Raw genomic sequence first — 26,524 nt, forward strand, 5'->3', positions numbered from 1 at the left:
AAGTAGGTCTTATGACAAAAACTCAGTCAAGGGAAGGCTAATTTCAGAAAAACTGCAAGCTTCGCTCCACATCATAGCTATTTAAACTGCACCCTTGCTCGAAAGACAGCTACCAAGACAATAAGCTTTGTAGGCCTGCTATCCCAAATACATTTTAGTGCTGTGGTTCTGGAACCAAGGACGTGAAAGCATCCGAAGGGAGCGTGAAACCGAGGTTAAATGAAAAATTTGTTCGCGCTGTGCGTGATTTACCCCCCCCCCCCCCTCAGCTTTTCGTTATTGCTCTGTATATTTTCCGACTTCGATATTTCAGAATTATCTCATCAACAGCCATCACTTTCCATATAGCATCAACCTATCAGTTGGAATTGCTAGCATCCAGGCTGCTCTTTTTGATATTTTGTGATACCATGATAAGAGGGCGCGAAATTTTTCATTATCATAACGGGAGGTGTGAGAACCATTGTTTTAGTGTCTTAATAGTAGAACGTGGATACGAGTTTAAAGAGAGTTGAAAAGGTATCATGTTCAACATTGTTTAGAATCATGACGAGAAATAGATATTTTTTAATTAACTGTCACTTTATCAATACCTAACATCAACACATTCACTGAGCAGCATTTATTAACTACGTAATTTAGAACTGAAATTAAAATACGCTGCAGAATATAGTTAAAATTTCACTCGGCCCGTCAACGTATTTTCTACTTCTCATTTGGCCGTGGAGAAAAATAATTGCCCGCTCCTGGCATGGGAGGTGTCTTAAAAACACCTAGAAATGGGTCGCAAGCACCAGATTGGTGTGAATGACCATTACAGTCGAAAAACACCACGAATACCACAAACTTTACTGCAATAAGAGGTAGATAATTGAATTCGAACTTTTATAGCGTTAAAATGAGAAATACTCGAAACGACTATAGAAGCCTATAATATACTCGATTCAGAATAGAAACCACGCAGGTACTCGATATTTCGTCCAGCCCCACCAACGACACATTGCATTCAGAAGGAACCCGGAGGCGTGTCTATCAATGTGAAACCGGCTCTGTTCCACTCATCTCTTATCAACTGCCACGTCGGTGTCCCAGTATACTCACTTCTAGTGTTATCATGATTTAAAACGGGAGTTTGCACCAGTCGTTTTCCTGCTATCGTGAGGTCGTACATGATAGTCATGCATTCTTTCATCGAATTCGGCCTGCCGGTGAACGACTTCTCCATACAAAACAACAATCTGGTGTAGATTAAGTTGAACTGCTTGTTTAGTAATCGTACTCTTGATCCTTCAACGTAGTCAGCTTCTTTTGGGTTGATTCGAATCGGCCACACACCGTCTCGGTAGAATGGTATTACGTCGCCAGAGTAGCAATACCGGTGGTTAGCTGGTGTAGAGCACGATGATAGTGTAGATTTGTCAATGCAATCGTAATTGGTTGCATTTGAGTATTGCGTCAAGCTAAGACGTCGGCCGTGAACTATCTCGCGAAACCTGTAATAATGTGACAGCTCATGCCCGTGATCTCGGCCCCATAAACTGTCGTATGTTCCACTTTCTGGTACAAAGGGAGAGCACTCCGAACCACCTTCTCCTTGGTAAATAATCTCCACGATTGCCTCTAACGCTGACTTTAGATCTGTGACTTTGAACAGGGGCTGCGCGATCGTTTGCTTTGCACCTTTCAAACTTCCAAATGTAGAAGTGCTGGAACGTAAAACTTCGCCGGAATCCATGATATTATGTATGGAGTCGTAGCTTCTTTGATACCAATGCGACATATTGAACTGGTACGATTCGTTGCCTTGGAATATAGTCCCGTTGTCCGTCACTTTCGCACAAGCTTCGAGACTGATCAGTTTTAGGGAAATCGCAGAATACAATCCGCCGACCGATTTCGTGTCTGTTTCTGTCAGTCCGTCGATCAGTCGGTTGGCGTTTTGTATCAAAGATTTCCAATCTTCTTGTATACTCTGTTTTGCGTTATGAGAGGTGTTGGCGGTTGTATTAGTCATGCCGACTTCCCTCAGTAATTTCCTCATATTTTTGGCAATTGAACTGGCGTTAGCTGCATACAGATGCTTCCAAATTGCTCCCAGCTGACGTGTAACCTGCGAAAAGGAAGCACAGACATGTATACAAACTACCAAACTACTAGTTCTGTAAGTAGTTCGAGTTTGAGTTGTGCAAAACATTTGTAATAGAACAACTAGAAAACACGTGACGTTGTTTGGAATGAATCGTGATGCCGGTGTTCTGTTGTGTTATGTTCTTGCAGTCATTGCTATCTCAGAGTCATTACTACCAATAGTGATATAGCCAGAGGTGAGCTGTAGGGGTCGAAACTCTCCCATTTCAAACTCGCAACCCCTTCTTTTAGAAATGCCTATTTTGATTTCGATAGTGTTAGCTATAATTCGTATTATCAGTTATTAGTTACCTGTATTTTAGTTGGTTAGTTGCGGATTTTTTAATGTCGGCGATTCTATTTCTAGTTCTAGTTGTGAGCAATGTTCCCTCTAAGCTGCGCACCTGCGCAAATGCGCAGTGCTGAGATGGTCTCTGCGCATAGAAAATCCAAGTTGTGCACAAAAAATCCGAAGTGATGACCTTGTTTTTAGTCGTTACGCACTGTTGTACAAGGATCTGCGCAGTGAGTTGGGGAGTGTGCGCAGTCTCGTCAAAAATTAGAGGGAACATTGGTTGTGAGTCTTGAAAAGTGAGTAGTTCCAGTTCCATTGATGATGCAGCGTTTTAAAAGATGAGAGATGTAAGCGAAAAAAATGTCACCTGCTTCGTTTTATGATCTGACGGGCTTTCGATGCGCGAGAAGATCTGATCCACCAGCCCCATTGAAAAAGGCGTTAGAGCCACCTCCACGTCTGGCAGAATTTGATATCCGTGTCCGGTGTCAAGTATTGTCGGATACAGCGGTAGTTTCGTTCCGTCAATTAGTTGTACTGATCCGCCGATCTAAATGACATAATGATATTTGAAGTCACTGGCATGATATGACGGCGTGAAGAAGAACTGGCAGAAAAACGTTCGCCTCGCTTTAACAGCTGGGGTACAATAAGTCGAGAGTCCACCGCATCGAGTCAGGTTTTCACATAGTCAAGAAAAATGCGCTACAAAATCTACAATCTATTACGTCTCCTCTCGTTGGAGATAGGAGTATTCTCGGCTGACTCTCGTCAGAGGTAACCGCCAGCAACTGTAGTAGAGAATTGAAATTCACACTCTCATTTGTGTGCCTTGGAGCTAACCTTTATCAAAATACGTCAACATAGTTTGTACCCACAGAAAGAGTTCGTGCACCATTCATAAAAGTGCACTGAGCTTAAGCGATCTCTTCAGCCCGATTATTCGAATTGTCATGTCGGTGATGTCATACGTGGGGATAATATTGCTGATTTGCAATATTTTTCAGTTATCTGCTAGTTTCTGAAGATTACCCCTGACAAGTGAAAATATTCGGGTTTATTTCAGTATGAATATAATAGTCAATTTTATATATTGAAGTTCTATACCTCCAAGAATATCTTCAAATTATATAATATTCGGCTTGTTAGCAATTTTATCAGTTCAATACAGCACAAAAAATGCGATACAATGCAAAGATAGGAAGGTGTCAAAACGACTTGGAGTAGTCTTAGGAGTAAGACACCCACTTTGGCCTGTGCTATGTAAAGAGGAGGCATGTACACTGAATGAAAAGTAAAAGAAGATGGTATAGAAAAAGCAAGCCACAAAAAATGGGGTTGCATGTCATGGAAGGCGAGATCGATAGGTCAGGTCGTGGTCCGATATTTATAAGGACGGGCTAGTAATTAATTAGTAGTAATTTCTTGCATTTCGACATGAATGTGGACATGCTCGTCGACTGTCAGATGGCCGGCGGGATACTAGTCAACACGTAAAGTCCAGCATATTTGATAGAGCGATGATATTTTCGGTCGATCATATGATATTTGGACGACGTGGACGCGCGTGTGTTGTACTTGTGAGCTTTTGATTCCAAGGTAAAGAAGTGATCGAAATATTCGGGGCAATGACCGCAGTGGAACTGATACATAAACTTGGCGATTTCTAGTTTCCTCGTATTTTCTATGTTTAGACACCGAATCTCTTCAGCAGCGACTTGTTAGATGGACAACCAGGCCCTTTCGGGGCCCTAGCCATGATACGGAGTACCTTACGTTGTATTTTTTGCAGTGGTTCGAGTGCAGTTTTACTGGCATCCCCCCATCAGAGGATGCCCTATTGTAACTTCGATGAATATTTTTCAGGATATACTACTCGCTAAAGTAGGGTTTATGAATTACCGAGTTCAGAACATTCACAGCGAGCGCCATATGAAGCATTTCCTCAACGAAAACTGTTTTCAAGACATCTGCAATCTCCTGATTCCTCCCAAATTCAGTCTTGAGACTGAACCAGGCGGTCATGTAGATCGGGATCGTTGAGAGCTCGAGGATGACAGCGTGCTGTAGCAAACGCCTTACCTCCTCGATACCTTTCTTCAGGGTAGGGATAGAGCATTGGTGATCTGGAAAAGTTAAGTTTAGACGGCTGCACACTACTTACAATAATAAAATGATGCGAAGTATACTGTACGACTTGCATCTATAGTAGGGTTGATGCGTCATGCGTGGCATGCTGTTCAAGACAAGACATTGACAGAAGATACATTAATTTTAGTTCAGTTGATGTTAATCTACTTTAATATGATAGGATCGGTTGAGACTGACTGAAGGAAACAGATTAACAGTTATTCTTGTCACCATATTTGAATTATGCAAATACCATCCATTATAATACGTGCTAGATCAGGGGTGGTCAACCCGTGGCCAACAAGAAGGTTTCGAGTGGCCCGCGGGGTTATTCTCGAAATTAGTTATATTATCAGAATAGAAATTACCAAAACCAAAATTTGATTAGTCTGTACGCGAAATTTGGGATTTCAATGACTAAAATATCAATTCCGACCAGAGGTGGTCAAAGTAGTCAAGAAAGCTACTCAAGTAGAAGTAGAAGTAGCGACCAAAAAATCTACTCAAGTACGAGTAGAAGTACTTCTTCCATAAGCTACCTAAAACTACTTGAAGTAGAAGTAGAATTTTCTGACTTTAAAAGTACTCAAGTAAGTAAGTAGTTGTGAAAACGATCCTAATTTGTTCACATAGATTGTATAAAGTTGCAAATTGAGCTATGCGAAAGGTGACGAGCTTGATTCACATTGATGCATACCAGGAGGTATCCAATTTTCCATAGCACAAGCATTCGTCCACATCATGGGATGAAAATGATAGGATTGATATGGAAATTCGATACTTATCCTATCTTCTCGAACAGCACGTTTTAGAAAATAGCATGGTATGGCGCCATCCCATTATAAGGTCCGTAGTTTAGTCGAAGAGCAATACGGAGAAGTCGTAAAGGATACGGCGTAAACACTTTGTGCGATTAGTAAACGTTAATAAAAAATATGGTGGACCGTAAAAATCCCAAATTGTGTAGCTTCATTTCCGGAAATTAAAGGCATTACTACACTTGCTTTTATACCTCAACATGTATGGTATCCATACAAAAGAACTGATATTAAGTATAACTCAAAGTATATGATACTGGGAATTGAAAATGAAACATAAATACTAGTTCTAAAAGTGGAACACGTTTTTCATGCCTTGAAAGAGAAAAGCAAGCATGCTGTCAAAGTCGAATTCAAGCAAACGCACATTTACACCAGCTCTGTGCAATTTTAATGACTCTATGTATGCATAACGACTTATATTATATTATATTATTTTGTATTACAATATATTATAATATTGTATTTTACGCCCCGCTTTTGTTCTATATCTCCATATGCTGCTGCAAAACACTACCTATATTCAGCAGGCCTTACTTAATCATACATTCTGGAGTTTACCACGAAGTAGACGCAGTGGAATGTACCACACAGTATACCAATAGTTCAGCAATGTCAAACATAACGTACTCGTAGCGCGAGGTGGTGTTTTACGCATGCCGCATTTGATCCAGTTTTTGATCATTGATCTTTTGCCAGCCGAGAGCTCTCTGCTCGTTGGCATGTACCTGCAAAATAGATTTAAATCAGTGTCTCCTACAAACAAAACTCCAGAACCAAGATTTTTGTTTCACCTGGCACTTGTAAATTCAGTATTAAACATGGAGTCGTACAGCATTTTGGAACGTTTCTTGATATCGCCATACGAGTGGAGATCGATAATGCCGTATTTCCACATAACCGGATAAAGGTTGTAATACGGTAAAAATATGTCTGCGGCATGTTGGAGTTATAGAAGATCAATTCCTTTTGTCTTTCGTGGCATATGTACCTCTGACGTCATTCCAAGTTGGACACTGTTTCTCTGGAACGGAGCTGAAAATGCGAACTGCTGTAGAAAACCGATTCGTTTCGTGATCCGCCGAATACCGAACCGTGCCATGCGACAACTGTGGTCCCTCAGAATACGTCCACGTTCGGTTGCCATGTTTGTACCTTTATACAGTCACGCAATGAAGAAAAAGGCAGAAGCCTAGCAGGAAAATGCATCATTTAGCATGAATTTGCGGTCTCTGTGACTGTACTTCGGCCCGCTGATATCTAGGACTAGTCGCAATGATTTGAATTCGAACCGAATATTAATTGTCATGATTCTGTCCAGTCCTGTCCAGAAAGAGGTAATTTATCAACCATAATTATAGTTTCGATGCCATTTCCTTCCGTTGAAGCTTTGAAACCCCGATTGGTCGTATCACGATCTACAGTCTTCCAACACAATAAGTTGTACAAAACTACACACGTTAGTAGAAATTGTATTTCTGTGAAGTCGTGATCAATCCACAGCACTGTCACATAGTGGAATGAAGTTCTGGTCGGAAAATACCGAACTATCTTTAATGTGATGTATCGCTGACATTATTTACTTGTGGTCTCCTAAAAGGTATGCCCACATATGTGGAATTTCCCACGTCATTCATACTGTTATGTCGTTACAATCACTGATACTCGAAGATACTCTATTCAGAATAGAATCACTCGGGTACTCGGTTTTGACCATCCCTATACTTATTCAGACTTCATTTCATTGATTACGGTAAGATATTGCCTACCTTCCAGCAGGTACCATACTAACTTGCAATTGAATAAATTTGATGCACTGTATGTGCCGTTAAACCGCAACGAGACATTTGTCGCCAAAGTAAGTCCGAAACAATTTGACTCCATGCAACTTCTTTACAACTAATCTCTTGCTATTGTTTGCTACAATCCATTGGGAAAATATACAGGCGGCTACAACTCGCGCATGTATGCATAGTCGAGTCAGACATATCCCTGAGTCGAGTATAGCTGCGTGAAGCATTATTGTCTTCGCGTTTTAACTGCAGGCTTATGGCTATACGGATCTAACGTTACATACGACGACGCGTGCGGTAAATCGTATCGATTACCTCATAATCGACCTCCGTCTTATCAATAGTGGTTTATGTTCCTTTTCGAATAGCACCTTCGGCATTTTCTTAAAAGCCTAGTTCAAGTACACGAACATAAGAATATCACCGCATATCAATCACTGGTTGTAAAAACAGAAATAATCCTCAAGCAGACCTGATAAATATCTTGAACGGATACACTTGTCCATCGATCCCACATCCTCTCACATTACCGGGGTCAGATATCGCAGATATGACAACCGGGGTCACACCGGATCTATTCGTCAGTACGATGTTTGTATCCGTAGATAACGACAGCGAAGATGTAGGCACTCCCATGGACCTGCAAAGATTAAGTTTCCAGATACTATATGACACTGCGCGTATAGCCGTTAGTCATGTTTCAGAAACGTACCTATTGCAAGCTGGCAGCGAACATATGTTATTCGCTAATACCCCGTCGATCAAATATAAATTTACTTGAGCGTTTTTGACCGGCTTTCCGTAGGAGGACACAAATACGTGATTCAAATACGCTTCACCTACGTTCAGTCGTATCAGAGCGGCATTCATGAAGTTGTAGTTGATTCCGAACGGAAACTCGGCTAGGTATATCTCTCCTTTTCTAGAAAATATTTACGATTGACCACCATGTAATAGTATCAAGTAGACATGAGGTTGGCAACCTGGGGACCATGGATCCGTTTTCAGGGGGGCATGAGCAAATTTGGAAAGAAATTATCATAACCATGTCACTATAGCAAATGATTGAATTAAAAATTAATGAAAGATACGAGTACGGCATCAATTTACTTGATCTTGAGTTTAATTTCCTACCTCCATCATCAAAGCAGCAATAAGGACATTGTCCGAGCAAAAGCAAGTATCACATTAACTGAATTTATAACAACTAATTAATTTATCATCATGTTTATAGTGTGCTGTATTTATATCATGGTATCATTCTAACTAACGGTAACTGTATAAATCCATCTTCAAATGAAATTACGTTTCTGCATTGTTTAGAAATCTGAAGAAAATATGGGAGCCATTGATTGTTCAGATTTTACATAGAGGGACACTGTTTAAAAAAAGGTTGGGAACCCCTGATCTAAAAAACTTTATGATTTACTCATTTATAATCCCGATGCGAGATTTTAGCATCAACTTTATAATAGAGGAATTAATTTCCGATATGTCAATATCGACCACGCCTCCGAAGACTCGATACCAATGCCTTGATGATCGGATCCGGTTTGAAACTTTGCCTCCCCCAGTTATCTTCATCCACTCGCCGTCTCTGTCCAGATGAAAACTATTTCATTTCATTTGAACACATGTTGGAGTCGAGTCTCTTACGCGCGTGGCATGATCGCCAAATCTAATTGTCCCAATTCTTTTGACTTTATTACTCCATTTGGAGTTCTCGGAATTGACATCGAGAAGTCAACGGACATCACTTTCGATTTCTCGTGTATATAGAACGGTGCCGAGTCGAGTTTTTTAGACGTCGTCATATCGCTCAGTTGAAATATTCTACCCGTCGTGATCATGGCCGGGTCGTCAGCAGATGTGATACCTGATTCGAATAATGTGAACGTTGTGGAGTTGATGGCACTATGTCAATAAGACTTTTCCGTATCAAGCGAGTTTTCGGGAATGTTATAGCGTGGGGCATGTAATGTACAGGAGGCGTCTACAAAATACTTTTTTTTTCTGAATTTCATAGGGTCCCTTATAAATCGTCTAAAACTCAGTGACTTAAATATCACTTGAGAAATATATCGACCTATCTTTTAGCCGTCTGTCACTATATTTCCTTTCATGGTCGGTAATTTCAGTGTAGAAGGTATTTTTTTGCAAATTATATCTCCATATAGTTCTAACGAGGTTATTTCAATGAAGCTGACTAATTTCCGGCGAATCATGAATGTTCTATTTATTAGCGTTGTCTTAATGCGAGCCATATCACACGCCCGTGTCAAGGTGGAAACGCGTGTAAAAAGCATCACTCTCCCTTCAGGCATGCATGGAACACGATTTATAGTCATGTCCAAATATGACCAAAATTTCTATTTGGTTCCCTTTGGATTCTATTGGAGGAATTGAGTCAAAGTTTGCAGGGAATGTTTTTAGTCAACCTATCGATTTAACAGGTGAGCGATGAATTTTTGAAATTAACAATATTTTTATCACCACTATTGTAATTTGGTTTCGTATGAGCTTGTAGGAGGCAGCCACCAACTGTGTACTCATGAAACATGCAATAGAGTACCAAAACTTACATAAGTGTACAAGCCAATTCGCTTTAATGCTAGTTCTATTTTGTGTTTATGGTGTCGCGATATCAATGGTCATCTGTTATGTTACACCGGGCTGATATCTTTTCTCTATGGTTCCTGAGCTTCCGACTTATAGCACGGCACACTTAGGAGTTAAGATACAGATTGCGCATCGCTATCCAATCCGCATAAGAGGTGTCTTACAAAAAGCGAACTTTATCCGTACAATATAAGTAACCAGACCGGATACCATATATATATCACCGGCTTGGTGTCGAATGAACACAGATGTTAACACACTATGAATACCAAACAAAAAATTGACAGTAGACTTGATGGCGGTTCACGAACAATACTGCTGGTTTATAAATCATTAGTTTATATATCATATATGATATGCCTATACCACATTCATGGTATTTTTGGGGTGGTACGGACAAAAACAAAAACCAATACACCTTTCTATATAGCTTCATAGTATTTGTTGTGTTAGACCCATTTTCGCCCATTGGAAAGGTGTGAAAGCTTCCTTCTTGTACCTACTTCAAGATTTCTTACCGATTGTTCCGCTGATCGGTGCCATTAGAGAGGGTTTGGAATACGGACCGAGTGTAAACGATATCGATAATTCTTTTGCATTTCCAAAGAGAGACTTGTAATAGCTGTCGTACCACGTAACATTTCTCAGTTTGCTGTAATTTTATTATCACCATGAACAAAGCGACCACGTATAGATGCTACCCGTTCATTCCCCACCTTTTGTATCGACCCAATTCCGGGGACGTATCATTCGTTATTCCTTTGTATCCAAACTTCACCATGTGATACGATGAATGCTGAAATGTACCATCAAGTATTCCCGGTACGCTCACTCCAAGCCCGTATATTTCAGACGAAACTTGCCAGTCTACGTCTATCGCCACCATCACCCCTCGTGTAGTCTCTGTGTTTATGAATAACGTTTTACAGAGGTGAAGATTTATTCCGGTAATATATCGATAACTAACCTACGGGCATATACGAAAAACGTGCGCGCTCTTAGCGAAAAGGGGTGTGTATTCACACCAGGGATATCTAGAACTTCTACATATCCCTGATTCACACCCTAATGGTCAGGTTGCCTTCTCGAAGTACGGCCGGGGAATGATAAAGTAATTGCATTTTGCTACCTGTTTCGAATACAGATTAAGTCGCCATCTATGTTGAATCGATGAACGAATATGCAGTTATACACGCAAAATTGCGGTATATCACTCACGCATACGTAAAACTGCTAAACTGCTATGGGTAAGTGACTGTATGGCCTCAGTCTATAATTATCAGCGCAAATAGAGAATAGAATACGATATTTCAGCGAGTTGAAACAAAATGATATGATGCAATACACTAGCCGCCCACAGACCCATATGATGCAATTCAAGCCCGCGCCAATGGTTGACGAGAAATATCATCATTCGCATTCGATTTCAATCGTACAATATAGGTTGGTTTAATTGAGCTCCGAGCGCAATGACTCGTATATAGAATAGAGATAGATATTTTCCCATTAGATTACTTTACTCCTAGTTTACGGCAACGCAATATGTAAGCTCCGATCACTTCGTTTGCGATAGATTTATTTCTTATTCGTGATAATACAACGGAGGCCCAGTAAAGCGCACAATCATTGAATGACTGCTCACTCTCAGAGGTCACGCCAGCGTATCGCGAACAATCCGAACATATGCAATGTATACCGATTATTTGTTGACTCGAAATTTACTCGTAAATTGTGCTCCGAGTCACGAGTCAATCCACATTTTTGAAACGCCGAGTCAAGTCAAGTCATACGAGAAAGGTTACTCGAGTCAGCCAAAAACTGCCTCAGAATTATACCAAGGTATACAATAGCCTTGCTCGTTTGTTTGCTGCGCTAGCAGATGCGCTGCAGCCGAGTGTATGTATTCACTACATGATTTTTCTCATAAGGCCAACTCAAATAATATTCCTCATACACGGAGACATGCTCGGTGTTCACCATAAACTAAAAGACTTGTTCCCGACTGACTTCAGTAAACAGTAAACCATTAATAAATATATTTTATAGTGTAAATTTCAAGGAACTTTTTGCGGGCCGCTTATAATTGCGTCCCACGCCACACCACAGTCTCTTTCGAGGTGTAACCAACATAAGTGAACCAGCGATTGAATATATACAGAGAAAGAAAAACGCCGTTTGATAATGATGATTTACTCAAATTAGCTCCACATTGAAACACACAAGGATATGGAAGGAAGTTCAGTTGCTAACAAGTCAGGTGAAAGATCCGATGGACACCCCGATAACGGGGATTCTGAATTAATATGTAGATTCAAATCTCGTTACCATGGTGCACCTTATGAGTGTAAATGTACACTCATTTCGTAAATGATGTCGATGCACGACTGCGCACTCGGATGGAGCTAGCAATATCTTGCGATCCGAGCCCAACACCAGAGGTTTATGCCACTGATTCCTCCAATATGAATCATCAGTTCAGAGCACTACAAATACTACTAAATTGCTCCTAAAAATGAAATCGTCACTGTTCTGAACAATATCCGACTTGCCCGAGTGCCCTTTGCTTGCCCGAGTGTGCAGTCACGGGTTTCGTACCTATCTTATGGCTAGATAGCTATGGCTATATACAGTCTCTCACCGCGTACAGGCAAGCCGACTATGGGATCTTCGAGACTGCATCGTTTTGGGCCGAAGCAGATTGATGTTACATTCGTGTCTATAAAGTAAACGTGATTCGAACCATCGGGGTTGTAACTTTCAGCGATTTTCTTGTAATACACGTGAGTTCCATTCTGAAAATATACGCTCAATTGAACCAACAAGTTAGTAAGTATTAGAGATGCAGTTTTTAATATATATGCCCATGTGAACCGTCACTTTTTAGTTACATCATCCATGTAAGCGGTGTCTTATAAAAAAACCTAGAAGTGGGCTGTGCTGCAAGTCGGCAGCTACTGAATATAAATGACGAAAATTGGCCTAACGAAAATGACCATAGTAAGTCGACATACACCATGAATACCACAAACAAAAAGACAAACCCCAAGTGTTTCGCGCACCGCGCAGTGCTAAGGGTGGATAAACATGTTTATATAGATAGGCCTATATCCGTTTACCCCTTTTGCCACGCCTATATTTTGGTCGGATTGTAGAGAAGGGTAGAAGTCCTTGTTGTAGGCACATCGGTTGTTATTCACGGTGTTGATGTCGACCAAGAACTTGCCCGCGAAGTGGATCCGGGGCCAGCCAAGATAACCTACGAAGTGTAATAAAATAAGGCTTCTTTCAGAGAAGCGAGTGGCAGTAGTTGAATGCGACGAAAATGTTCGTTGGCCACAATGGAATATTGGCATGACGTAAGGGAGGCGCAATATGACGCAATGAGTGCAGATGACGTCGAAATTATCAAGTTTATTATATAGAAGGGCAATGACCAGGCCGTGTTATTTTTGGCATTCCAGGAGCCAGATGCCAAAACTGCCAAAAATAAAAATTTGAAAATGCCAAAAATAAGCAATTTTTGGCATATGCCAAAAATAACACGGCCTGCCAAATAGTGTATTTTGTTCATGTTGTTGTGTTAACAGGACCGCGTTACAAGCGAGAAGAGCGTTTCTGAAAGGCAGGTTTCTTAATCTGGGTCCTGCCCACCCATTAGGGGTGAAAGCATGGTGTCCTAAATGGTGTGGGCACAGCGAGATTGAACGGCTGACTGCATTTGGTTTACGTCATGTCCAAAGGCAATTTTGCGACCAGTTTTGACCGGCTTGTCGAGCGTTAAATTTGATGAAACGGGTAACAATGAGAAGCTGCCGCAGTGCTAATTATTAAAATATAAATTATATTCTGCTCATGGAACTGGAACCCCCAAAATCAACCACGATTTTTCCATTGTGATCGAGTTGGACATTGTCACCCAACAAACTGTCTGGCTATTTCTGAGCTGCATAGCCTCGTTTTGCCAGACAGTCTTGTTGCGTCAATGTTCTTAAACAAGCTAACCTTCCCAGGACTCTTCCATGCGAGTTGGTAATATTAAAGCCGCCTGAAGTGACCAAAGTCCTCCGAAAATATATCGGTAGACTGAAGGAGAAATGATAGTCGGGCTACTAAATAGAATGTATTGAGAGATAACACAGGAAACTCCTGGAAAAGGATCGGGAAGAAAATTCTTTCCGCGAGGAGATCGATGGCAATGGCGAAGTGATGTCTTTTCATGATGCATGGAAGCCGGTTAGGCCCTCCAAAGATTTTGAAGCTAGGAAAACCTTTTGTGGATGACTGGCAACATTATTTCCCTCAACGGCTACTGTTGAAGCCGATATTTCTCTGATTCGCTGGGCGAGAAATGAATTTAGGAGAAACTTAGCTGACCTGAGTTTGGATGGACTGTTACAGTGCCAACGATCTAAGTCTATTTAACAGCTGTAACAATCAGCTGTTGAGCGTGTTTGTTAGGCTTTTTTTTGCTTATTGGCACCGATTCCGATGGATACTGCACATTTTGTGGTTTTGTTTGATATTATTAACCTATGTAATCGTTAGGTTTTTTCTTCTTCTTATTGTTTGTTGGCACTGATTATACGTGGATGCTGCACATTTTGTGGTGTCTTTTGACAAACTAGCCCAAATAAAGCGTTTTTGTGACTAATTCGGGGCTGAAACTATCTATTTAGAGGACGATGCCAAAAGTGCGAAAAATAACAATCGAAAAATGCCAAAAATAAGCTATTTTTGGCAGTTTTGGCATGTGCCCAAAATAACACGGCCTGGCAATGACGCTCTATGTCAGGTAGGCTTGCATTCAAAACAAGCGGTGTTTCAAAACTCTTTGTTTAAAACATATTTAAACAGTGAATTTTTTTTTCAAAACGTTGTATAATTAGGGCATAGTTGTTAAATACTATTGAAAAATGATGTAGTGTTAGCCTAAGGACGATTTGCACCCGGTATAGTCGACGTAGGCTATACGTTGTGTAGTGGCTGCAACCCTCGAAATCGTTGTCCGTTCAACAGTTATAGCAAGTAGATATAGATTTTCGGCACGGAATGGCTGTTCTGATGATGGTGACCCGACCGTAATGCTGCATAACGATGTAGTCCCGGTTGAAGACAATTTTGGTCTGTTTATCACAGTGACCGGAAATCCTTTTCGTTGAAGAAGCGATATTTACCCTATATTTTCAACTGATGTCTATGTCAATCCCCAGTGACGCCACAATTAAAGATTCATGACGTCATGACTAGAAGAAAAATAAAATAAAAAACAATAAAAACATGTTTTAAATATGGGCTTTGTTTTAAACATGTTTGTTTAAAATTGATTTTTGTGTTAAATGTAACCCTAATGCCAGGGCTATTCAACTATTGTCCAGCCGCAAAAATTTAAAGTGTTCTCTCACTACTCGACTCGAATCATTAGAACTGATATTTGATTAATACGAATTTAGCAAAAATGTTTTGTGACAGTCAGCAATCACCAGAGACAAAATATTTCTTAAAATACGGATAACTAAAGCTCGAAAGTGCGATTATAAGGCCGCTTATATGCCTATCATGGAAAAAAAATCACTAATCGCTCTATCAAATATGCCGGACCTGAAGTGTGGAACAGTATGTCGCCGGCTATCCGGCAGTCGTCGAGCATGTCCATTTTGTCCACATTCAAGTCAAAATACAAGCAATTTCTGCTGAATGAATACTAGTCAGCCGCACCACGACCTGACATATCGATCTCGCCTTCTGTCAATTGTCACCTGATTTTATCGCTTGCCACTTTATATTATCTTCTTTTACTTTCATTCAGTGTGCATGCCTCCTCTTTACATCGCCCAGGCCAAGGTAGGTAGGTGTCTGATTTTAAGACTACTCCTAGTCGTTTCAGCATCTTCCTATCATTCATTGTATTGCAGTCTTGTGATGTTTTGAAGTGATGAAATTTTATGAATAAACTTGAACTTGAAACTATATTAGTTTCAAACCTACTGCCATGCCAATTGGCAGTCCATTCACAGACAGTCGACAGCCTAAGCTACAGGCTCCACTTGAACCATTGGTTTGGAACGGCCTATACAATGTATGAGATGGGGGATAGGCACCGGTTTTCAAAATACCATGTGTCAAATAGCGATTTTAAAATAATAAGCCATTCGAAATATCGAAGTATTTGAAATCACGAGTGTCGTAGCGGGGTATCATTCATATTAGCCAGTGTGAATATAGCAAGGTATTCAGATGAAAAGGATTATAAAAAGCGATTATCACAATGGCGATGCATTAAAAATGGTGTGTGTCAAAACAGCAGGCGTAATGATGGAACGTAATTGAAATTAGGCTTTAAATATAGCATAGCTCTAAGCCAGTGATCATTAGCCTTTACTAACCACGGATACATTTACTCTACTATGCGAGCCATTGCGGAACCCTAAGTTTCCCCGAGTCGTACCAACATAAAATCTACCGCAATACACACATAGCTGTACAGTGTACATCTAATACATTACTATATATATTATTGGTGCACATAATAAAGGTTACCATATTTTGGGATTTGGAAAGGACACCTTTACCAAATCAGAATAGTTATTTGATCAAGACTGAAAAAAGCGGATTTTGCTGTTTTTGCTGGAAAATTTGTGGACTTGACTAAAAAAAAGGTCGTCTTTTTCGATCGAACCCCGAATTTCCCGTTCGAACGTCCGTCATTGCTATTTACCGTCATTTATGCCCATTTTCAATCGAATCTGTCCATTATCCTGGCCGTATAAGTTGTAAAGGAGGACGAATTGCTAAAAAGGTGGACATTTGGGCGACCTCGGAGGACATTTCTAAACACCTGAAGAAGGAGGACGTATGGTAACCCTAACATAATGAACTGTGCACCAACTGAGTATTAGAAACAAACAATTAAAATATAATTTTCACACAAATCTGTGTGACTTCTGCTGAGTTCACAAATGCGAGGCTTCGCCTTGGAAAGCATCACCGTATTGTGCGGTCGAAACGCAACAGCGTCAACAGCAACTGCCAAATTACAAATGAGCATTAAATATGGGAGATAGAAATGTCATATAGGAAGGACAGGATTTCGATTTAGAACCCCGACCTTCCCTGCGTACGCCACTGCATATGAGTTCGCATCACAAAAGCCACGATTCAACTACTACTATGGGCGTATAATTACATCCAGAATGATGGCCAAGACGAGCGTATCATCACGAATCATATGTGTAAGTTGAGTGCGTGGCTAATTGAGCCTGGTTAAGAACCACTGCCCCAAGTTAGGATAGTTAGATTGTGGTCGAGTTAAATTGGGTATAGGTTTGAGTCGAGTTAAGGGATGATTTAGACCAGGGGTCACCAACCCGGTGCCCGCGGGCACCAGGTAGCCCGCGAGGACTAGATGAGTAGCCCGCGAGCCCGTTCTAAAAAAGGTGGAATAGCAGCATTTACTATTCGTCAGATTATTACCTGTGATCTTTTAAATATATATATTGAGTGATTCAGCTATTCTTGTTTCAAATACACTAACATGTAACTTACATATATAAACACTCAAAATATCCTCAATTACAATTAGTAATATATAGATTTATGTGATAGAATAACTGGCAGAAATTGAAGATACGCCGCATTGCCTATACAGGCGACATGACGAAATGCCATTCACGGTGTTCTTGAAATGGCGGGGGGTTACGTTATGATAGCTCGACGTCTAGGACAATGCCAAAGTAGTAAACAATATCACTATTCGGAGTTAGATGGCCGTGAAGCACTAGCAGATTTTGAATATCTGTATACCCATTACGTATGGCATCTTTTGACAGAGCTTGTTTCTGTCACACTCAAAGCAGTTTAGTACACCAGGTTTCTAACTTTATGTAATCGTTGCTGCTGTCCGATATAATGAAATTCTGTCATTTCTGGATGCTGAACAGTTGGAGATTGAAATTGTAACACTGCAAAATGACCCCCACCTCAGTCTGCAGCAAACGTTTGGTGCCTTGTTGACACGGTAAAGTACAGTGGTGTATGCGCAGCAGCTATGAAGGTTGCAAGCGTCTATGGTTCAACTTATCGTTGTGAATCAGACTTTTCGGACATGAACTTCATCAAAAACAACACAAAACACGCTTAATCAATGCACATCTGGAACACTCACTCAGATTTGCAGTGTCAAGTTACATACCAGAGTACAGCGCACTAGTTGATATCATACAATGCCAGGCTTCCCACTGACTGCTATAGAAACAGAAACATGATGTCCAGTCCTGCCCAGTGCTATGGATATCAAAGCGGAAATACAGTGTGGTGCGGGTAAACGGTGGGAGTAAATAGTAGCCCGCCGCTTCAATCATTACGCAAAAGTAGCCCTCGGTTGCAAAAAGGTTGGTGACCCCTGATTTAGACACTCGTTGTCCTGAAACTTGGTATTTTCACCGACTCACCATTACGACACTCGCTGATTTGACATAGGCCATTTCTATTGTCTTGCTATTTTCATCCCACAGTTGTGAAATTCGCGAGTATAGATAATACATTTATATGACTACATAGGCTTATTTACATACGTCTGACAAGCTTACTTGGACAATACTTAATGAAGCAGGCACTTGATTGCTCGTCAAAATAATTAAAGTGTGCGTGCTTCCTGTATCTGAATCTCAATCCGCTTCCGCAGGTTACACTGCAAGCCGTCCATTGAGTCCAACTTTCCTGACTAATACCTTCAACAAAATAATTTCCATCCGTATATTTCCAACTCGAGGTGTCATCCAATCTTACCTGGAGAGGCTATGATATCTGGAACGAACGAGATAAGAAGTAACAGCAAAACCGTAATACGAACGCCGTTATAGGGCTCATCTACTTCCAACATAACCATCCTCCACGTGCGTAAAGAGGCTTAACTTTCCAATCTGTGACAATTTGCAATTGTGTAAAATAGGAAGCGGAAATAATTGTTGATTCCGCTCGTTGCGGCGTCAGTGCAGGTATTAGTAGAGTTCCATATGGTCTATGAATAGTAGCTTAGTAGGGTTACCATATTTTTGTGGCACCAATTCCGGACATTCTTTAGCGCCTACTAGCTGGTTTTACAATGGGGTATGAACATGAACACACATCCTGCCTATATGACGTCACACTAGCAAAGCTTTGACTATCGACTGTATACTAGGGTTACCATATTTTGGAAATCTGAGAAGAGGACACTTTTTAAATATTTTGAGACTTGCGAAACCGGAGGAAAAACCTGAGTGTGGTGATTATTTGGTTTCTTCGTGATCTCACCAATTGCGTTGATTACCCGCATTTGTGTTGATTACCCGCATCTTACCCTGCCTATATATTGAGTGTTTTATGTATCGCGTTTAGTTGCTTGAGTCTTCATTTAGTTAATGAAAACCAAACTTGCGTTGAGGTCGTAGTACGTTTTCAGTCCAATTTTATTAACTAAATGAAACGTTGTCGTCTTTTCCGTAAAAGACATGGCTGCTCACTACGAGAAGCTCATCCGCGTACCAGTGTTGGAAGTGTTACCACGTGCGGTGGATTCGCAGAAGGTTTTCAACCATTGGAAGCGTATGTTGGAGAGCTATATTAAAGCCATCGAGCAATCAAGAAATGCCGGCTCCGCATCGTCTGGGAGTGGGTCGGATTCACCCGCACTTTCCGCCATCAATAAGATCGCTATTATGGGTGGATACATGTCTGCTGAGATATTTTTGTTTATCGAAGATAAGGAGAACTACCTTGAAGCAATGGAGAAATTGAAGAAGATGTATGTCAAGAAGAACAATACTATTTACGTTCATCATAACCTCTCGGCCAGAAAACAAATGACGAGTGAGAGCGTATCTGAATTTGCACAAGAATTGTTAACATTGGGCAAGAAATGCGAGTTCAAGTCGGTTACCGCAGAAACGCATTTGGAAGAATCTGTACGCGATGCGTTCATTTCTGGATTTCGATCAGCAAATATACGTCTTCCTCTTCTGGAACACGAGGAACTATCTTTGGATAAAGCGCTTCAGGTTGCAGACACTATGGAGAAAGCAGAGTGCTTCTCTCGTTCCTATGAGACCACCGCTACTGTGAATAGCATGGCTCACATAGATTGCTCATCCGCACACGTTGCTGCGAATAATGATGCGAGCGAGATCGCTAATGTGAATAGCGTGGCTCGCAGAGATTGTACATCTTCGAATAATGACGTAAGTGTAGTCGCGGTAGTCCGTCGTCAATCGCCGAAGTGTATATTTTGTGGTAACAGTCACGTTTTAGACCGTGCCCTATGCCCTGCTCGGTACGTGAGGTGTTTCAAGTGCCAAAAGCAAGGACATTTCAGTAAAATGTGTCGATCCCAAGTAGTGAAAACAGCTGCGTCTGTCACTGAACCTCGAATCTCGTCCATTCTTGCATCTAATGGCTGTTCCTCGCTGTCCAACACTACTGTACCCGCTTACATTCGTAAAGCAAAAATGCGTGCCTTACTGGATTCCGGAGCTTGGGAAAATTACATGGATTCTAAAGTAGCCGCTTCGCTTGGATTGAAAGGCTGCAAACCATGATCAAACTCGCTTCAGGACAATTCGCCGCCGAAGTCAACGGTTTCGTTTGTGTTCCTGTGGATTTGGGAAATCGAATATATAAGTCTGTTCGGTTCGGCGTTCTCGACGATCTTTGTTGTGATTTGGTTCTAGGCCATAAATTATTCGAAAAGCATAAAAGAGTTGTTTTTTAATTCAGTGGCGATGGAGATCTAACCATCAACAGCGGCAGAGCAAGTGGCGGAGGCGATGGGATGGTCACAAATGAAAGTGTTGACGGGAGCGCTGATACAGCAGCAGCAACTGATGCCTGTAATGTGTTCAAAGTCCGAAACTGAGGAAGATACGGAGATACCGGAGCGTGAGCCTGAACAAGTGGTTGAAGAATCGATTCGGTCAGTTGAGAAAGAACGCACGAACACTGATTCTCACGTAGATCGCTCAGACGACGTCGATGGCAGTCCGATGCCTGCAGTATCTCTCCGTCGATCTACTCGCATCCGGACATCCGGTCAACCGGAGATTGGGCCTAATTTGTTTTGTTTGTAGCTTAAATTGTCATTTGTAACGATTTATTTATAGTGTATTGAGTTATTTTTAAGGAGGGGTGATTGTGGTGATTATTGGGTTTCATCGTGATCTCACCAATTGCGTTGATTACCCGCATTTGTGTTGATTACCCGCATCTTACCCTACCTATATATTGAGTGTTTTATGTACCGCGTTTAGTTGCTTGAGTCTTCATTTAGTTAATAAAAACCAAACTTGCGTTGAGGTCGTACGTTTTCAGTACACTGAGTAAATGGTCAAATTTCCCACCGCAGGTCAACTTTCCAGCTCGACTCCTGAAATGCAGTTTTTCTTTCACATTATCGGTTGGTTGACTAAAAGAAGGTCAGCTTTCCTGCTCAGCTCCCGAAAAACCCGCCGGAGCGTTACTTCATTGCCGATTTATTGTATATCAGTCGAATTTGAGCCAAAAGCCTCAAACAAGAAGAAAAAGCTCAAAAAAGAGGACATTTGGACGCATAGGCGCCGACTTTTATTTTTTCATGGGGTTGCCAGATGAAAAAAGGGAGGGGTTTGAATATAAAGGGAGGGGTTTCAGATTGTTTCAAATTTACCACGTCAGCATCAATTTATTACGGTTAAGTAATGCGCAAATGCTCACTCATAATACATGGATTGTGTTGTCGAATTAACGGGTATAAGTGCGCCTAAGCTTGCCAGTGAATCCATCGGTTAATTAGCGAATCCTCGCTCGCGCTTCAATATCAACAATTCAGTAACACGCGCGCGCTAACAATTGAATTCGCAACCTCGGTGACGATGAACAAATTCACAATTTTTACGATTGAAGTCTGCTGTGGAATCTGTTCTATAATCGCACCGATTTCAGGTGATTCAGGCCTGTAGTATCTTTTGATAACTCGGCCTTAACACAGATCTTCTGCTGTTTTAGTATTAGCGCTAATCAATTACGTCCGTTCAAGTCTTGGCCAATTGTGCCGATTCAATGTTATTCAATTTCACGCTGTCAGTCTCAAGCCTGTATGACATAACAATCGAATAAGTAGAGATAGCAGGCAAATCATGCGAGGCCTGTACCAGTCGCTATAGTTAAAGCCAGGGTAGGAATGTCTTGTTGCAAGTATAAGCAAGCAACGAATTGCGAAAAAGTGGTCATTTGGAAAAGAGGACAAATCCCCCTAAAAGCGGACATATGATAAGACAAGCATATAATGGCATGGACATTGGACAAGGCCGGTCAAGTACAGTCACATTTATACCGACGAAAGACAGATTTCAACTTTCACACCAATTTCGTATTATTCACTTCGTTGTTAGCGAAAAAAGCGTATTACCACTTCCAAACGTAGCATATACAGAACTGACTAGATCCCTGGTACATATCACCATTTGAAATTGTTTATGTGACTGATTACACCATCTCTAATACCAGTGAAAGATGATTCGCACCCTTTGCGATGACTGAAATCTGTAGAATACACTAGTTTTGACTACAGCATAGAAGACAAATCTTAAAATCAGGGGTCGCCAACTCAAAACGGGTCGCGGGCCACTTTTCAAATTTCGCAGCGGCCGCGGGCCGCATGAATTCAATATCGGTATAAACTAGGCAACCATCGTTTTGAAACTCTACGTCAGTATAACGCCGTGCTACTTAATTTAGGCAATGGGCGTAGTGACCACAAAAGAAGTAATATTTTATCAAAGGAATACAAATACAACAAAAAATCATTATCAATAATTTCATTTTATTTTGAAGTCTGAGCTGTGCACGATACTGGAAACGCTTTTCAGCGAATAAGGACTCAATATTGGGGCTAGCGAGATACATTACTAGCTGAAAGACCATCTCCACGTAAAGCTTCATCTTGTGGGGAAGCCCTAAGCCAGTGGTTCTCAAACATTTTTAGACACGCCCCCTTTAATGATACTCAAAACTTTCGCTCCCCCCTTATCGTCATATCACAAAATGCAACCAGAATGCTAGCAATCCCAACGGATAGTTTGATGGCATTGAAGGTTATGACTGTTGATATACACAAAATACACGGACCATACACCAAATTTAAATTTGATGTAAATCGCGCGGAGCGCGAAAAATTTTCCAGTTGACCGCAGCTCCGCGCCCTCTTCAGATGCTTTCACGCCCCCACAAGAGGGGCGCGCCCCCCAGTGAACCACTGCCGTATGCCGTTTTATAGGCGTCTCGATCTTGGCAGTGTTTTGGCCATTGCACGTCAAGGCAATATGCCCAGCCCATTCATTTCAGCAGATTATTATTCCTCGATGGAATGCATATGCCCATTCCAAAGCCGTTTCAGCTAGTGACGAATAGTGATATTGGGCACAAGAGAATAGCTTATTTCGAAACAACAACAACAACAACAACAATACTTGAAACTGCATTTCAAAATGGTATTCTCAGCTTTCTTCTGAAATCTCAAATCACGTCGCGGGCCGCAAAATATGACCTCGCGGGCCGCATGCGGCCCGCGGGCCGCGTGTTGGTGACCCCTGTCTTAAATAAAGCAATTCCTTTCCTAACTGACCATGATGCTAATTCGAAGCTCTATCTTTCAACGTAAGCCTACATCGTCACCAGATAGCACCGATTTCCAAGTTAGCGACGAAGTAAACAGAATTAAAGCAGCTCTCACATTTATCATGGTAAACATGAAGCCTCACAAAATCCACATCACTGATTGCATAAGTTTGGGTCGAGATTACGCATAAGATGGTATCGATTGTAACTTGCCGAGAGAGGAAGTAATCTGTCGATCATATTACATCACGTTCCATTTCCTATCCCATGGATAAAGACATGAAGCAGTAACGAATGTGATTGATATGACATGATTGTGTGTTTAGAATTATATTGAGTATTTCAAGTTTGTTCTCCTCCGTCGCAATTGCCAGAAGCGTGCATGCGGCGTAACCGGTCAGCGTGAAGAGTAAAAGAATCACGAATGAAGTTATCAGATATTCTTTATCCATATAAACAGCCAGGTGATGTTGAAAATGCAGCTGGCGATCCAAAACACGTGGAATGTGATCGGGAGAACAATCGGGTTTAAGATTATTCGGCCTGAAAAACGATGCTCAGAATTAGACAGAGGTCAAGGTACCTACAAGAGTATCCGCACTACAGCGCATAGAACTAATAGGTTCGGATACCCCTAGATGTAACAATACGATATTTCTGTTAAGTCTTGTTCCATGGTTTTCATGCAACTGACAACCCCATATGATCCGCGTTAACGGTGTCTATAAAAACCTAGAAGTGGACCGTGCTCCAAGAAGCAGATTCTGAATCATAAGACAGGATATCGGCCTGGTTTAGATCACCCTTGTAGTCGAAAGCACCATGCATGCCACAAACAACAACAACTGACAACGTGACTACTCCGTGTGTATTATGTTCATGTGGATTCGGTATATTATTACAATTCAAACTAGTAATAAATTCAATACTTTTCTTCCTGATGTTGTAAAAGTTTAACGACGCTTATCAGGTTTTAAGGTCGGATACATAACGATATGTCATATGATGCATTACAAAATATCTCTGGCATTAGTTATATGTAAACGCTATTAGAATAGCTATTACAGTTACAGGAATCTATATCATGAAAATATAAAACTCTGGAACTGACCTTAATAGTGGAAGAAAATATGTGGAATGCGGTCAATTCCACTTGTTATACCAGGATTCAACTGGAAATGCGTATTGAAAACCGTATTGATGACAGTTCACCAGAATTAGATCAGGAATTTCAGGATTATATCTCAATGAAGGGGCTATCTGAGAAGCCTATACAATACCATTTTAAAAGTTATATAGACCAGGGGTTCTTGACCTTTTTCCTCCGGCGCCCCTTTCAAAAATTATCGTGCTCTAGCGCCCCCCGCCCCATATTGTAAGGACAGTAATAAAGATAATGGGCAAGAGGGAGGGCCGTAACAGCACTTCGTCGGTCCCCCTAAGAAAACGATTGTCTTAGGCACCCATAGCCTGATAAACCAAATTTCTTGGGCCTTAGCCCCCAAGAACCCCGTCGCGTGATTTCGATAGTCAGCAAATTTTGTGTGGCCTGGTCTCCCTAGGCTCCAAATTTTTCTATAATGCATGAATAAATAAGTGGTAACGGCATATATCGTCGCAGTGGCATCAAAGTGAGTTATATCCAGATTTCAAATTTTGAAGATCCATTTTTAAAACTTGAAAAAAATCAAGTCTTTGAAATTTGAAAAACAGATGGGGGCGTGCCTGGTACGAATTACTTCATTACATGTTGTTATTTTGTTATCTCATGTCCGCTATATAGTAAAATGATATTGAAACGCATAAACGTATTAAGATAAAGTAAGCACACGGTTCAAAATTAGTATTTCTTCACTGGCAAATAATTTTTCTCTAATGCTGGATGTTATTTGTCCTGTGGGGTGCAGATTGCGACGACATGATTAATCGGCACGAGCGATTTAAGCACCTATGGACAATTAGATTTAAATACATCTAAGTTGACGGTCAACATAAGGGAAATCTTCTTCGGCTATGGTTTTCGCGCTGACGATCTTTTTGGTATCATTTCTCGGGGTCCCATATTGGCCGGAACTTCATATGTCTTCGTGCATCGTGGCGTGGTAATGGACGACGCCGAAATGCCTATTTCTATTTTCTATAATTATGCGTATTCTTTCGCGGGGGAGTCGTCGAAACGTGATTTGTAATTTATGTTCATTCACCGAACTAATTTAGGGCGCCCTATGAGCTCACTCCCCGTCGATTGAGGGTTTGGGTAGCAGCAGTTTCAGTGCTGGTAGGAGGTCAAAGTCCAGTCGGTCTTTTCGGGACTTTATAGTATTGGACATATTTCGCGATTTATTCGCGCTCGAGGACCGCTCGACCATAATAAACCACATAACAATTGTATGTGGTATATTCAGGGTCAAATCAAGGTTGTTAGGACAACAATCGGGTACGGTCTCATACCCTGTAGTTCGAACCAAATGTACACATCCCGAATTCATATCTGCTATTGGTAATACGGGAAAATTAATGGTATTGGATTTTGTTTTAGTGCTGTGTGTGACTAAGTAAGTCAACTGCGACAGGGATGCACATATCTGCTCACATTGAATTTTAAAATGAATATATTCCAAACAAAGCAACTCATATTATATAACGTTCATGTGAGGTTGTGGATCACAACACTAGATATCGTATCATATTTTATGATACGATGAAGAAATATTCTGGCGATTTAATTTTGTAGCTCTTAAATACAAGTATATTTAGTTATTCCTTCCGTGCACAAAGCATAGGAATATTTTATATACAAGGGGCTCTCGCTCTCAAAAGTGATATACAGTGCCTCCTTCTTCGATTTCCACACCCTGTGCGCTGCAGGATATAATACCAAGTTCGAAACATTTTGTGGGAAATAACCCTAGCGATCGAGATGGTAGTGTTTTAACGGGATATTGGCGATCTAAAATTACGCGCAATTCATTTACATGAATTATAATAACCCACTACATTTATGAAAACATATGTAGCAACGTCGCCGCGTATTGCGACCAAAAATTTCGAGATTTTACATGTTTCTATGAATGACAATTTGCTCTGAATACTCATTAGGGATACGTCATACTACTACA

The 26,524-nt window shown here is 41.0% G+C and overlaps 2 protein-coding genes across 2 annotated transcripts; one reads left to right on the forward strand and one right to left on the reverse strand.

Moving 5' to 3' along the window:
* Positions 1–607: 607 nt before the first annotated feature.
* On the reverse strand, positions 608–19,537 carry LOC145442308 (uncharacterized). The gene is made up of 16 exons (XM_080320202.1): positions 18,567–19,537; positions 18,368–18,508; positions 12,899–13,038; positions 12,421–12,574; positions 10,499–10,685; positions 10,301–10,434; positions 8,820–9,039; positions 8,593–8,760; positions 7,876–8,085; positions 7,636–7,803; positions 6,362–6,525; positions 6,165–6,303; positions 6,001–6,098; positions 4,325–4,548; positions 2,790–2,972; positions 608–2,110 (listed from the first exon to the last, which is right to left on the reverse strand). The coding sequence occupies exons 1-16, from the start codon at positions 18,664–18,666 to the stop codon at positions 1,007–1,009; spliced, it is 3,534 nt and encodes a 1,177-aa protein (XP_080176328.1). The 5' UTR covers positions 18,667–19,537; the 3' UTR covers positions 608–1,006.
* LOC145443523 (uncharacterized) lies at positions 19,271–20,353 on the forward strand. The gene has a single exon (XM_080321479.1). It carries the CDS (start codon positions 19,271–19,273, stop codon positions 20,351–20,353), a length of 1,083 nt encoding a protein of 360 aa, XP_080177605.1.
* Positions 20,354–26,524: the final 6,171 nt, after the last annotated feature.

The sequence above is a fragment of the Botryllus schlosseri genome, chromosome 7, assembly GCF_051294905.1.
Source record: "Botryllus schlosseri isolate E-star chromosome 7, Bs_hap1, whole genome shotgun sequence".
NCBI classification, from domain to species: domain Eukaryota; kingdom Metazoa; phylum Chordata; class Ascidiacea; order Stolidobranchia; family Styelidae; genus Botryllus; species Botryllus schlosseri.

Coding starts and splice junctions, on each gene's coding strand:
- LOC145442308 (XM_080320202.1), bottom strand. CDS start 18,666: ATGGTTATGTTGGAAGTAGATGAGCCCTATAACGGCGTTCGTATTACG. Junction 12,575..12,898: donor ATATAGGCGTGGCAAAAGGG/GTAAACGGATAT, acceptor GTATATTTTCAG/AATGGAACTCACGTGTATTA. Junction 9,040..10,300: donor ACCGATCAGCGGAACAATCG/GTAAGAAATCTT, acceptor TATTCGAATCAG/GTATCACATCTGCTGACGAC.
- LOC145443523 (XM_080321479.1), top strand. CDS start 19,271: ATGGCTGCTCACTACGAGAAGCTCATCCGCGTACCAGTGTTGGAAGTG.